Here is a 14639-nt window from a genome sequence, read left to right as displayed (position 1 = left end):
ACCTAATCATAGTTTTTTTATGCACAGAATATGATTTGAAAGACATTGGCGTTCAGTAACGATGTTATATCATATAAAATGTTATAAATATAAAAAAACTAATATCAGTTAAAATAACCGAAATCGAACCTATATACACCATTGTGCTGTTCTCTTTTGTTAAAATTGAGACTACTCATTCCAGCTTTTTAATTATTAATAAATTTATAGTGTAATATCATTTTCTGAAATCCAACAGTTAAGTAAATTTTGATATAATTCGACAGGTGTTTATTCAACGAAATAGTTCATTAGAAATTTCTATCACAATTTCTGATGACTTTATTCACTCTACTTCCAAAGTACCTGATGCCTTGTAGGTGCTTGTCTCGGAAATATTAAAAACCGTTTGCGTCTTGATTCATAATCACTGGAAGCCAATGCAATATATAAACTAAGAAGTCCGTAAACGTATAAGAATAATTTTAAACTAAACATTTTCTCGTTTCAGTTACAACTAATTTCAACCATCACTCTAAACTTCAGAAATGGTAAAAATATTGCTTACTTCTTTCAAGAATTTCAATTAGTGGCAATTATATGAAATGGATAACTGCGAAAATTCTGGTAACAATTACGATATGAAAGTTAAGTTTATGTTGAACTCATTTAACTCTTCATTTAAATAAATATTTTAGGTTCAGATGCATGTAGGTTGTTCAATTAACATCCTTCTTACTGTTAATTAAATGACTATGTTATATCTTATATATCTTGCCATTACATGTAATTAACGGAACGAGCGATACAGTGGAAATAATAGTATTGGACAATTATTTCGATATTGAAAATATAAGGTACTAAATATAACTATACATTACCAAAAGTTTTAGTAATGTATTACCATTATTTAATAAAAAAAACTTAAAAATCTGTAAATTAAAATTGGCAATGATTACAAATAATTGAAAGAATTTGAAGTCATTTAATCTTTATTATTATTATGTTATTATGTTAAGCCTTTTCCGAGTTAGTGCATCTGGGCACTTTTACTCTATGATAGCTGGGGGGATTCTGCAGAGTCCCACCCATCTCACTGGCTAATTTAAGTATTCCTGATAATTTTTGTGATTATTCAATGATTGATCTAAGATCTGCGTACCACCCCGTGCGGTTAGTGATTACTCTGAGATTAGATAGTGCTAAGTAGGGCAGCCTGTCGAATTTCGCATATAGCTTCAGAGCTCTGTCCCTTATATATTTTTTTATCGTATCTATTTTAAGATCAAAAAGGTTTGACTTATTTTTAAAAAGAAACTGATATTACATTTTAAGATATTTATTTAAGCAATCAAATAAAGTACAAAAGTTATAATAAAGTAAAATCTTTAAAATTAGTTTGGGACTTTAATTTTTTTAATTTGGGACTAAGTAACCATAAATCACTTTGTTTTCTTTGTCACAGTAATAGAAATTCCGATCTATATCTTTCTTTAACATTTAAAAACTTTCGATGCATTTTTTTTTCATAGACTTTAAGACCATGTTTATTTGCCTTGGTTAGATCCCACGTTCCAACGCCATATGTGGCTGTTGATTAAACAGTATTGTAATGACAAGAGTTGTTACATAGGTACTTATATCTAACTGATTTTATTCCTCGAATATCGAAACTAAAATTTCGATTTCGATGATGAAAATTGTAAATTAGGTACTTATTCCCCTTCAATCTTATTGCTCTTTGTTTTCTCAAGAAAGTATTTTTAATAAATAATTTTAACTGCATAATTTTAATTATATTTAATAACTTTTTGATTTTGGATACTATTACTATTCGTACACATATTCATTTTGAAGGATGGTGTTAAAATCTGTCATCGATTTATATATCATCACTTATAAAAGTAAGTGCCTTTAGCAGTAAGATTTTACCCAGTAACATCAGTCTTGTGAGAGTCAAGCGACATATGGTTACTTAAATTATTAGTTTTATGCATAAATTATTCTTAATTGGTAAGTAAATCTGTCAGAATACATAAGGAACTGAGAAACCCATTAGGACTGAAAAATTAGTATATATCACATGTGTGTAATCAAGGCTTTTTATATGTAAAGAAAGTCTTCGTCTTTTACGGAAACAATATTTGCAATTAATTCCTCGGTATTATCAGTATATATGATCTTTAAGTATTATTTATGGTTTATGTTTCATCAAGTTGGATATATTAGGCGTTCAGCAATTACAATGGATATTATCTATCGGCTTTCTAACAGCAATTTAATCACTTTTACCGACATTTTTTCAAAATCTGGCAACTTGAATTACTAATTTCATTTTTAATTAGCTTACATGAAATATTCTTGATATGTAAATCAATTGGACAATATATGGTATATCAATGAAGTACAGAATTTAATTATTAATAGGACTTTCAAATAAATGTGATTTGCTTTATTTGTTGTAGATACAAGGAAAATTTGGAGCCCTTCGTTTCATTTTAACTTATTTAGCAAAATGCAAAGATCAATCAGACACCAATTAAGATAAATTATATCTTAGGACTACAATCCCTAATAGTATATATTTTTTTTCTATCGCTCTATGCTTCAATTAGAGCGATAGTTAAAGATACATTTGTGTATTTGTTATTGTCAAGGAATTAAAAATACATAACAAAAATTGTGAGGGATTTTTCCAGCCGTTTAATAAACTACTATTATAACCATAATATCAAGAATTTAATAATTGCAACTTTTCAGCTTTCATAGTAAATACTATTGTATTATTGAAAAATTATATACCGACCATGTATTATTTTTACTAATTTGTATAATATATCTCTATATAAAATAATATCCTTAAGTAATAAAACGTATTTTCACCGATATTATGTCTAAGGGAATAATAGAATTAAAAATCATTTAGGTAGGATATGGGATTTTTACCTATTTATTTCTCTAGTCTCTAGATACTATCTCAATTAAACCAAATTCAACATGCATAGAGTAGGTATAAAAGTTCGTTATTAAAAAACGAAACGGGTACCTAAGTCATAAATGTATATTTAAAAAAACATGTTTCAATACTCGAAACTTAAATAGAAAATCTATGTATTTTTAATATATTCTTATCAACCGTTTTAAGAACCTGAATTATAGTGAATTTTATAAAAGGTCATTTAAGTATTCACGAATGAAGGCTCCTACCTGAAAAATGGAGTGAATAAATTTAAAACAAACTCTTAAGATCACTACTAAATTCATACTTATAAAAAGAGTAAACTGAAATTATATCCATCATTCGTTATCTCAATTTTATCGTGTAACATACCATTTAAGGTTACAATAATATCAGAAATTTACTTTGACTATAATGGAGCTAGAACAAGAATACAACTTGTTATGTGAAATTTCAACTGGAAGATCGCAAAAGCACATGAGAGAAAAAAGTCCAACAGTTGAAATTAATTATGAAAAAGTTCAACCAGTTATCAAACCAAAAGTCAGAGTAGCACATAAGCCGAAATATATAATACCAGACACCAAACCAACACAATCGATTGATACTAAGAACGAAGTTTTTATAAAAAACATGGATAAAACAGTCACTGATCAAATAAAACGAAATACTCCACCGAATGTTAACGATGAAAAGCCATCAAGTTCAGAAGGTTATGGTAAAAGAAAAAGGGATAATCGAAGTGCAAGTCTGGATCCCCATAAACAATCAAACAATCAAGCTTCCGAAGATAATAAGGAAAATGTGTACAAAAAAGCCAAACTACAAAGAGATTCTGTTAAATACAAAATATGTTCAAATTTCAAAAATATGGCTACTGCTCAGAAATCCAGGAAACCTTTAGAAGCTTTGACAGTAACAATGAATCCAAGAATAATGGCAATTTTAAATTCATCTATTGGAAGATCAAAATCAAAAGTGAAAATACGACCTTATAGTAATTACTTAAACAATGATAAATCTTGAATTACATTTAAAATTAATATTTATTATTAATATATTTTATTAAAAAAATTAGAAAAAAAATAAAATCTTTAATATTAAAATTAATTTTTTAAGCGTTTCTTTACCGAGTTTTAAAGTTTTATTTCAAATTTTTATAATATTCTTCTTCTATGATATCATTCTTCTGTTAAAGTATTGTGTTAGTTTTTCTTCTGAAGATGATAGTTTTCCACCTAATGACTTTACTTTATTTCCACTTTATTGTCCTGAATATTATTGCAGGAATGAGAACTTAAGAATAAAGATCCATTTATCATTTAATTGACTACATTTGAATATACTCTAAATTGGAGAAGAAGATTTGGCTGATAAAGTCATTATACTATATATAATTTTTAGCCAAATCCCGACTTTAAAAACAAAATACATATTTGACGAAACCTATGCGAATTAAACTAAATAGTAAAGAATATCTGGAAATGATTGATTTATGTTAAAGAGTTCGAATATCTTAACTTCCGAAGAGACAATAAAACAAGACAAGAATATGTTTATTGAACTCAAGAGTTTTGCCAAATCTTGCGCTTTATCCAAAATATTTCATTTTATAGAGCAATAAGTACATATCTGATTTCAGAGCAGAACTGCGACAAACCATGTGTAATTAATAACGTGATATCAAGTTTTCATCATACTAAATAGCCTTTAGGATCTGAATGATGTAGATGATATCGTGCTAGCGTTTCAAATTCAAATTTAGCATATGAAGTCATAACTAAATCAGTTACAATTAGTAACTGATATCAGATAAAAATTAACATAAATAAAACTTAGTCGTAACTTTATTCTTTTTTTCTATCACAGATGTTAAAAATTCATTAAGCTAACCTTTTAACTAGTTAGTACAGCCATCAGCTTTGGATTTTTACTAGATTCGTCTTTGCTATATTATGACTTAGCAATATAGATTGTCAGAACATAAACTTAAATAAAAGTTTTTTTGTTGATAGTTGTTTAAGAAACACTTAGAAAATATGGGCTAAGACTGATGGGGTTCATGACATGAACCCCTAAGATACTTAACTGTATACAACCGCAAATATGTTGGAAAATACGATTCGAAACAAAGCAGCCAAAGACAACTAACAAAAACAACTAGAAAAGTAATGTAAAAGCCTTAAAGTTATAGTAGTACTGAGATATAATAACGTATGCAGTTCAATCTAATAGTTCACACAAATAGTTGTTATTTAAATTTTGTAGGGCTCTGTAGTATATTCTCTGTACGTATATATCTGAAGTTTTCCTGTTATATATTGCATGATCCGTGCTTTTAAAACCAAGATTTTCATGACTGAAAAGATCTTCTTGAGGGACTGTATTAAATAGTTATGACCATAAATTAATATACTTATGTACAAAATTATAGAACTCTGCCAACCCCCGCTCGCCAAATGCAAAGACGTTCTTTCCTTTTGGCATCAGTGAAATTAAGACGTAAACGACGTATTATTTATTTTTTCTTATATCTTTCTAATAAATAATATTACACTGCACTAGCAGCATGATGACGGCACACATTATTTTTTTTTATACTAGATAAAAACTTCACTGCACCGCAATGAGGGCATGATGACGTCATGAAATAAAAATACACCGGCACATTATACTTTTTTTGATAATAGAAAGATATTGCAATAAATACATTCATATATGAAATATTGTAATAATATTTACTTTCAATTTTATAATGATAAATACAACTATTTAAGTAAAATAAAAACACAAGGATTGTTACATTGAATGAGCATTATTTTTATTTTTTAAGTTTGCTATGTCTTAAGTAGATTACAAGTAATACGTTATATATGAAACACATAATATTCACTGTATACATTATGCATTAATATATGCTAAATTAAATATTTAAAATAAGGAAGCAGAATTCACATGAAATTATTAATACCAATCTTTTATATATGTTTAATTTGATTTACTTATATTATAACTTATGTACGAATAAAACTACGAAGCACTCAAATTTATACAAACTTGATTTACTTGAAAGTTTTGTTACATATATTCATCTAAAAATAATACATAATAAGCGAAGATACTTTACACAATACTAGGAGAAATTTAATTGGTAATAAATTAACAGCTAATTAAAAATACTTAATAATTAATAAATAATAACATAAAAGATGCCATATTTTGAATTTGAATGAAAGTGAGTTCAAGATATGAGTAAAAATAAATAATATCGAAGAGTGCTCAAAATGTTAAGACAATCTAAAAAATAAGAGATGAATCGCAGAAAAAATTTGAGGGAGTGAGGAATGTAATTAATTATTCAATTATATTCGAAATAAAAATGTGAGAATGTTATTAATTATAATGAAGAAATTCTCAAAATTACATTGAAAATTTGTAATGTTAGTACAGTACTGTAGATATGAAATTTAAAATGGAGCAGGCGAAATACTAAGTTATGAGATGATGAAAATGAACTAAACCATGTGAACACTGATACCTTTACAATAAATAATTATACCGATCTCTCGTTCGTATATGCAAAACAAAAACATATTTAAGTTTATCCCCGAGGTTGACTACTCCATATATATTTTGAATGAAAATAAATGCTTTTTATTATGACTAAAGGTTTTTTGTGTTAAAAAAAATTTTTGTCCCATTTATCGATATTATAGATTATATACTTAATTTTTGTACTGCGTACCACAATTATTAACTGCGTAAATACTTTATTAGTTAAAGCAGAAAGTTAAGTGCTATTTTTCTCTATTAAAAAAACGTATTTAGATAAAATTTCCACGGAATATAAAAAAGTAGAAAGTTTAAACAAAAACATATTATTACGCCTTAGATGAATTATAAAAATAATTACGTTACTGTGCAACGAAAAATAATAGTTAAGTTCTCCTCTGTTAGAATTAGTACTAAAGTCATAGAAGTATTAGTGATCGAGAAAAATTTCTCTATAAGCCGCCAAGATTAACTATACAAATTTTGCCGAATAACTAATTTTTAATTCTGTTCCGGTCTAATGGTTTATGTATATCTAAACGATAGATTAATGTAAATAAAGTCCAGCGCAACGTAATCATACATACCCACATTTTATAATTAAATGTTAACGATTACCAACTGCATTAAGCTTGACGCTAATGGTTTTACTGATTTTCCTTATGGAATTCTTCCATACATAGCTTACAACTCCACGAACCTTCAGGTGGTGTTATCAATGGCGGTGACAAACAATACATATGATAACCACGATCGCAGTCATCACAAAATAATAACTGATCATCATTATCAGAGGTGCCACATATCGAACAGTATTTGCATTCAATACATTGCCAACGATATCTCTTCACTGAAATAATCATGTTCGGTGTGAATTGTAAGCAAGTAGGATGTCCAGAACGACCACAATCTGAACATGATACCAGCTCTTCGGGTAGATTTGTTTTTTTATTTTCACGTTGATCGCCTAAACAAAAATCACAATACGGTGATGGTTGCGCTATTTCACGATCAGCACGTAATTTATTCTTAGGTTCCTTTTTGGGACTTGCGTTAATGGCGGGTGTAATTGCACCTGCAAGAGTTGCCGGAGCAACAGGTGATGTTGCACTAGTACTAGCCAATGATGTAGCATCATTTGAAGCACCAGTATCACTGGTTGATTTATCAAGTGTAGACAAATGCGGCACTACTGTGGTCGGTACACCAAGTAATGATTGAGATGTCTCGTCATGCGTGGCAATCGGTGAAGCTGAATTTGAATTGCTAGCAACTATAGGTGGAACATGTGCGGCTGCAGCAGCTGCTGCAGATGCCGCTGCCACTGCAGTATTATTACCACCACGTCGTCGACGTCCATCAACAACTTCACCATCAGGACCAGTTGTGCGTCGGCGTGCTAAATATAAATTATATTCAATTATAACATTAATTTTCATATATATGAAAGCGAGATTTACCTTTACGTCCACGTTTTGGGGTACCATCCAAAGTAGTATTTACTCTTCGCGAACGTGATCCACGTTTACGTTTGCCACGACTACTGTATGATTCATCGAAATCGTTATCTGATTCAAAATCTTCTTCGAAGTCATCTACATGATGATAATGTGATATATCCATATCTTCGTGGAACCACTCTTTTTCAGCATTTGGATGTGAGTCTTTACTATCATTGTCACCCGAAGCGCTCATTGAATTTCCATCTGCAGCTGCGATAGCTATAAGAACATAATATGAACAAAATCTTATAGGAATCTAAATAGAAATTTGAATTAAAAACTGAATTTTGTGGATCTTGCTGTAAGAATAAGTTAACATTGGCTCTGATAATTATGGTATACAGATTATGCAGCATAATTAGTGCACTATATATATGCTTAATGTATATATATTATTGTATATATATATTTTGCAAGACAATTGATTTAACCATTCTTTGGAGTAAATAAAAATGAACTAACATTTTAATCAAGTTTTTGCCAAAGTACATTTAGTAAAAAACGATGGACCAAGGAAATTGTTATACTTAATTGTATACTTAAGGATAGAGTTCTAAGAGAGTAATTAGAATTATTTTTGGAATGAAATATTAGTGTAATGGTTGCAGCTTTCGAAGTGTAATAGGTACAGAATATTCAGGTAAAATAATCTGTAAATATTAGCGTTCAAATCAAAAAAATTACTTATCCAAGGTTTTCAATAAATTATTTGCCAAACAAATGTAATAAACAATAATAGACATAGGAAATTATTTAGTCATCCATTATACACTTAAAAGTAGAAAGCTAAGAGAATAATTGGAAGTTAATCCAATTTTATCCAATTATAATTACAAACTACCATCGAAATATGAAGTACTAACTACAAATTTCGTTGGCATCTATTGGACTATATGAAAAGGTAGTTGGAATGATAACTTAAATTTAATTCGAAGAGTATTACACTGTATGTAATGGAGACATGGGTTTACGACCATCAAATATCGATTGCAACTTTTATCGGTGTTTCGCACATATGCTATTAAGAGACGTCTTATAACAGTAGCTTAAATAAGAATAGGAAAAAGTTTCATGAGCGAACGGGTCTACAAACTTGAGCTACTTAAAATCGACAAGTATGTGTCACATATCAGTCTCAGTAAAACTATCACAGTAACAAGGACACCAAATTGATCATATTTTTCTGTAAATTAGCTTATAAATCACATAGATTAGTGCAATATATTATTTAAAAATTGTTTTATATGACTACACAAATTAAGTGCGATTTGTTTCGATATATTTATTTATGACAAGTATGTTGTCTACTAAACTACTACAAAAACGTTGGATTATTCGCAAAATGTTCAATTGAGCAACAAAATTTGTCAGATAGAGAGTCAATCTAGATTAAATTCAGTTTTACCAATCGAAAACGCCATTAATGCCCAAATTACTTGAGGATATTTGATCTACTCTTTTGTTATGTATTAGAGAAATGACGTATTAGAAAAATTTTGTAGCTCCTTATTTCTCTTTGAACCCATACGTATATGGAGAATGTCAAATAGTTTTGCTATCACCGCTAGAGAAATATCTAAAAAAAATACGTAACTAGAAAAAGTAGTAGTTGAATTTTTTAAAGGGCCGATACATATTTGTCTATAAGTAGAATGTTTCCTTTTTACTACTAAATATGTGCTTAAAAGGAAAGCATCCGAGGTTTAGTCATTCTAGACGTTATGTTCTGAATTAGTTGAGATATATTTAACCATATGGCACATTTTGAAATAATAAGCCTGCATTTTACTTAAACTGTGTAGTATATATGACTATTATATATTCACATGAATACATTCGAAGAGGTATCAAATTTAGATCCAAACTATATGCATTATTTTGTATGTAAAAAATGCGAAGTAATCATTAATCAAGAATGCAATATGAATTAGGAAAATATTGTATAATATGTATGACGGCTAAATGTAGCTGACTCAGCAAATTCTCTATATATAAAAATCAATTTGAATTTAATTTTTGTAGAAATTAAAAAAAAAAACAATATATTTTATTTTCACACAACTTACCTGCACTTTCCGATTGGTGATGGTCCCTTGCAGCCGAGGAGTTAGTATGATGATGATAGTGGTGTGGTTCACGATATTGATACGCTCGATAACTATGATGATGATTGAGTAAATATTGTCTCTTCGGTTTACGCCAACGTGCTGAGGGATAAGTGTAGATTTGGCCATCGCGAAAACCGGGCATACGTTGTCTCTTCTTCATGAAGAGCTCACAATGTGTTTGTGCTACACCCGTTTGGGTATCCAAGAAAGGCATACGTAAACGTCGTTCAATACAGAGGCGAGTATTGAAATTTTCACTATTCTCAAGTATTTCTTTGTAAGCGGAATCATTTAGAAAATTTTGTATTTTCTCCAAATTTCCTATATTCACAATTTCAATTTCAGATGCCATCTTCACTGAATGCGCAAATTTTTTTTGTATACACGTAATTAAAAACCTTTAAAAACGATGTAAAATAATTCAAGAAACTTCTTTCTCACACTACCGATTACGCTGTTAATAAGTAAAAATTATTTGTGGCACGTTTTTCTTTATTATGTATACATTTTTATTAAAAAACTTTCAGGTATTTCCTTTGTTCCTGCCTGCTAACTTGTTTTTTGTATAAATAGTATAGTAAATAAGTTTGGCGTTTACTTTGACATGTACTTATGCGCTGGAAAGGGATGGCACATATACGCGAAATAACAATAAACAGTGTATACTCGAAAAGACAGAGTGTACATTGTGTAAAACTTTATAGCGCATTCAAATTTTAATATTGTTATTGCTTATAATTTATTTGTTTATTATAATAAATATAATAGAAATCTTATTAATATATTAATTGTAATTTTTTTTATACCTTTTTTTATTTAATTCACAGACGTTTAATTGATACTATTTTACAACACAATTAAATTAAATTGACACAACGTTTACACTAACGCAATTAACATAACAAATGTGCAGAAATAAGAATCCTTTTTCACTTATAATTAATACAAAACATATAAAACTAATGAGGAATTTTTGTACTAAAACTGATCAATAATGCTTTATATACAATGCTGTATTCAAGAAAAGTTATTAAATAATACAAATTTTGATGAAAGTCTAACTTTGGTTCTTATTTTTACATGAGAAAAAAAGCTTTGGTGATTGGTTTTACTCAAAGACGACTTCCACCACAAAAGCTCGTAATATAAACATTCTGTAACTAATTGTCATTGTACAAGCTTTTCAATATTAAGTACACAAACCACTCTTGGTCATTTTAGCATTAGTTACCACTGCAAATTAGTAAATATTTTTCAGATTTTGACTCCACTTGTCACAATACAGGTATTAAAAAATTAAATTAAATTAAAGATGTACCTTTGGACATCTATGTGATTCAGTTCTTTTTGCTATATGCACTGCTATTAGCAACCGAATAATCATGGTAATTTTGAACTCTTTTTGGTCATGCCCAAAAGACAGATTATAAATAGAGTCAAATGTGAATTTGGTACTTAAACAACTATTTTGATACGTTTTTTTTTTGTGCCTCAATTTGAAACATATTTATTTTTGAGTGAATATGCCTATATAAACATTTCCCTCGTTATCTTATTCCAAATTTTTTAATTCACATTGAGAACAACAACTTGAAATTAGGCGTAACTATAAATGCCTGTAGCTCTACTCCACGAGATAGTCGTAGTAAAACTTAAGTAAAACACAAATAAAGTACACAATAAGAGATTTTCATGGAACAGCTTTGTGTAAAGTCTGGTGAGAACACCAATGCCGGGCAAATAAACAATACAAAAATTTAAATTCAAATAGCTGATTCACACATCACACAAATTTTACCTGAAATTAAATGTACGAGTAAAGTCTCTCTCAGATGCTCTCATTGACCCGAAAACTTCCTGGTGGAACGCACTTGTGTATACACAGTGTTACTCAAAGTTCCTACAAGCACCTCATGAAACAGACCTTATATAATATGACCTCTATATAGGTGATCATCGATTGTCACATTTTTAATTGTATAACAACAATAGATGTTATAATCGACGATTATTTTATGGGCTGATTAAGACGGTCGTTACATTTATTTCTCGCTTTAAAAAAATACAGTTGTTTTTTTCTTATATATTATTATACACTTATAGTTATTATTAATATTTAGTAAATAATTAATTTTATATATTATTTTGCAGTAAAAAAGAAGTTATATAACCATTAACAATACCATCGATTATTGATGGATTGCAAAACATTGTAACGAAATGATTTTAATTTCGCAAATTAAGACATTTATTTTAGTAAAAATATTTATTTAAATTTATAATCATTTAACAATTATTATTAAATAACATTAATTATTTAATAATATCCAGTGCAGTGGGAACAACTATAATTTCTCATTTAAAAAAGTTTTGTTCCATACACCCTTTTGAAGTGCTGCCAAATTCCATCCACAATGATGATCCTAATTCATTAATAAAGCAGTGTTTGTGGAATGCATTGTTGTTGTAAAATACTTGTACGATAGTTGGGCGTGGAGTGCAATTTATTATTTACAAATAAAATTAAAAACAAAATAATATATTAATTAAAAATTAAAATATAGCGATAATTGAAAATGGGTGCCAGCAACCGAAATACGCGCATAGCTGTTGGATTATCAGCATTTTCGTTTTTATTATTTTTCATAGCTTTCGTTTCGCCCTATTGGTTAGTCACAGATGGAACATTAAGAGCACCACGATTTACAAACCTCGGCCTATGGGAGGTGTGTTTCAACAATTTCACAGATATACATCGATTCTACGATACAGTCTTCACAGGCTGCATGTGGGTTTTTGAAGAAGAATATTATATTATACACGACTTCTTACTGCCTGGATTTTATATTGCTGTGCAATTCTTCGCCACGCTCTGTTTTGTAATGTGCCTAATAACACTTCCCTTGACACTCGCCTTCTTACGCACATCCAGAGACGATGATCGATACGTTGTATTATTATTAACAAAGGGCTCATGTCAAATATTGGGTTCATTATTTGGCTTCATAGCTGTTGTAATATTTGGTGCTAAAGGTGATTCTCGTGATTGGATGCCAGGTTGGCAAACAAATGATATGGGTTGGGCATTTGCATTCGCCGTTGTTGGTGCTGTAATGCTACTACCAGCTGGTATACTATATATCGTCGAGGCACGACGTGAACGTTATAAGCGCCTGAATGAAATTAGTAATCGTGATGTTAGTGAATATGGTGGTCAAGAGGAAGTGTATCAGCAACAAGCGCAACAATATTTTGCACCAGAATCAAGTAGACCCAGACGTCCACAACCTGGTCAGCGTGCTGCTCCTGCTACGATTGAACCATCGGCACCAGGGCCGAGTGGTGGTATACAAACAGATATTTAAATGTGTAGTAATATTAGCAACAAAATAGGTTACATAGTAGTTTAATCAGTTTATTTTTTTTTTTTGAATCTTAGTGGCGACTAAATATTAAAGAATTTTTTTATGAACTACTGTGTCAATCTTAAGTTCAGTATATCCAATACACAAACTGTGTATTTCACTTATTTTAACAATTCCGTCCTAATTTTAATCTTAATTTTTATGTATGTTAATAATTTAAATGACTAAGACGAATTAACACAACTCGAATTGTCTATGCGTATTACTTTAGTATTCTAAATTTTTATAATATGGGTCAATACTACTAGAAGGAAAACAAACTAATCAGATATATTACATAGTCAATATTTCCAACTATTAAGTAGTTGTTGTTGTTACTGAAGAAGTGAGCAACACTTGACAGTTTGTAGAAAGTGGAAGCTTTGGTATGCAGACCCTGTAGCTCTATTAGATAATTATTATTTCAAGTTCTTGATAGTCAATATTTGTAATACCAATTTTGCAAAACTCATACATTTTACCAAAATATATTTTGCCAAGTTTTAGACCACATTTTTTTTATTAGTTCGTGCGAAAGATTCCCTTTACAGGTATGTTTTTTTAAAAATATATTAATATTCTTTATTTATTAACAAATATAAATTCTTTTAGTTGGAAATTCTGCAAGTCAATTATAACGAAATTGGTATAAATTGGTACTTTTTATGCTAATGCTGATGGAATAAGCAAAAACTAAAACTAAATAGTTCCAAACTAAATAGTTAAAATAAGCTATACTTATATAGTTACTATACTGATTTAACCCTGTTCCCGTCATTGATTATGTTTTCGTATATAACATAATATTTAATATGTTTATGTTATGAACAACATCAATTCAGCGTAATTCAATCAAATCCATCTATATAAAAAATGCGTTATGGCTGCTGGACCCTATGATGATATGCAATAAAAAGAATAATGATGAATACATATTACTGAATATGTTTATAACACAATAAAAGTAATAGCAAATATAATGCATACGCATGCATTTGGATTGGATTGAATGTTCCAAAAATGATCGGGTCTACGTTCCGGAGCTACTTGTCAATTTTGACAACCATTTAACACGTATAAAAGAGAATACACAAGCAGTAACAACAAAAATAATATATATAATTGAATAGATATT

The 14639-nt window shown here is 29.2% G+C and overlaps 2 protein-coding genes across 5 annotated transcripts; one reads left to right on the top strand and one right to left on the bottom strand.

Annotated features, from left to right (window-relative positions):
* Positions 1-6203: 6203 nt before the first annotated feature.
* Positions 6204-10695, bottom strand: LOC119683065 (zinc finger protein DPF3-like). Of its 4 annotated transcripts, none has more exons than XR_005252621.1 (4): positions 10059-10695; positions 7951-8211; positions 7078-7889; positions 6204-6235 (listed from the first exon to the last, which is right to left on the bottom strand). XR_005252621.1 is itself a non-coding variant. In XM_038096668.1 (3 exons), exons 1-3 carry the CDS (start codon positions 10450-10452, stop codon positions 7138-7140), a joined length of 1407 nt encoding a protein of 468 aa, XP_037952596.1. In that variant the 5' UTR covers positions 10453-10695; the 3' UTR covers positions 6829-7137. The 4 variants fall into 4 exon arrangements, 1 of the variants encoding a protein (XP_037952596.1); XR_005252619.1 differs by lacking the exon at positions 6204-6235 and adding an exon at positions 6829-7025; XR_005252620.1 differs by lacking the exon at positions 6204-6235 and adding an exon at positions 6829-7025 and having other exon boundaries at positions 7082-7889.
* Positions 10696-12575: 1880 nt separating this feature from the next.
* On the top strand, positions 12576-14626 carry LOC119683895. The gene is made up of 2 exons (XM_038097769.1): positions 12576-14055; positions 14117-14626. Exon 1 carries the CDS (start codon positions 12677-12679, stop codon positions 13463-13465), a length of 789 nt encoding a protein of 262 aa, XP_037953697.1. The 5' UTR covers positions 12576-12676; the 3' UTR covers positions 13466-14055; positions 14117-14626.
* Positions 14627-14639: the final 13 nt, after the last annotated feature.

This window comes from Teleopsis dalmanni, chromosome 2 (assembly GCF_002237135.1).
Source record: "Teleopsis dalmanni isolate 2A chromosome 2, ASM223713v2, whole genome shotgun sequence".
NCBI classification, from domain to species: Eukaryota; Metazoa; Arthropoda; class Insecta; order Diptera; family Diopsidae; genus Teleopsis; species Teleopsis dalmanni.
Note: the sequence above shows the minus strand (reverse complement) of the source record. Positions and strands in the feature narration are given on the sequence as shown.

What these genes read in the sequence shown, in the direction of transcription:
- LOC119683895 (XM_038097769.1), top strand. Translation starts at nt 12,677, where the DNA reads ATGGGTGCCAGCAACCGAAATACGCGCATAGCTGTTGGATTATCAGCA.
- LOC119683065 (XM_038096668.1), bottom strand. Translation starts at nt 10,452, where the DNA reads ATGGCATCTGAAATTGAAATTGTGAATATAGGAAATTTGGAGAAAATA. An exon ending in TCACCAATCGGAAAGTGCAG is followed by an intron (nt 8,212 to 10,058) that starts GTAAGTTGTGTG and finishes ATGTTCTTATAG; the next exon opens with CTATCGCAGCTGCAGATGGA. An exon ending in CCCAAAACGTGGACGTAAAG is followed by an intron (nt 7,890 to 7,950) that starts GTAAATCTCGCT and finishes ATTTATATTTAG; the next exon opens with CACGCCGACGCACAACTGGT.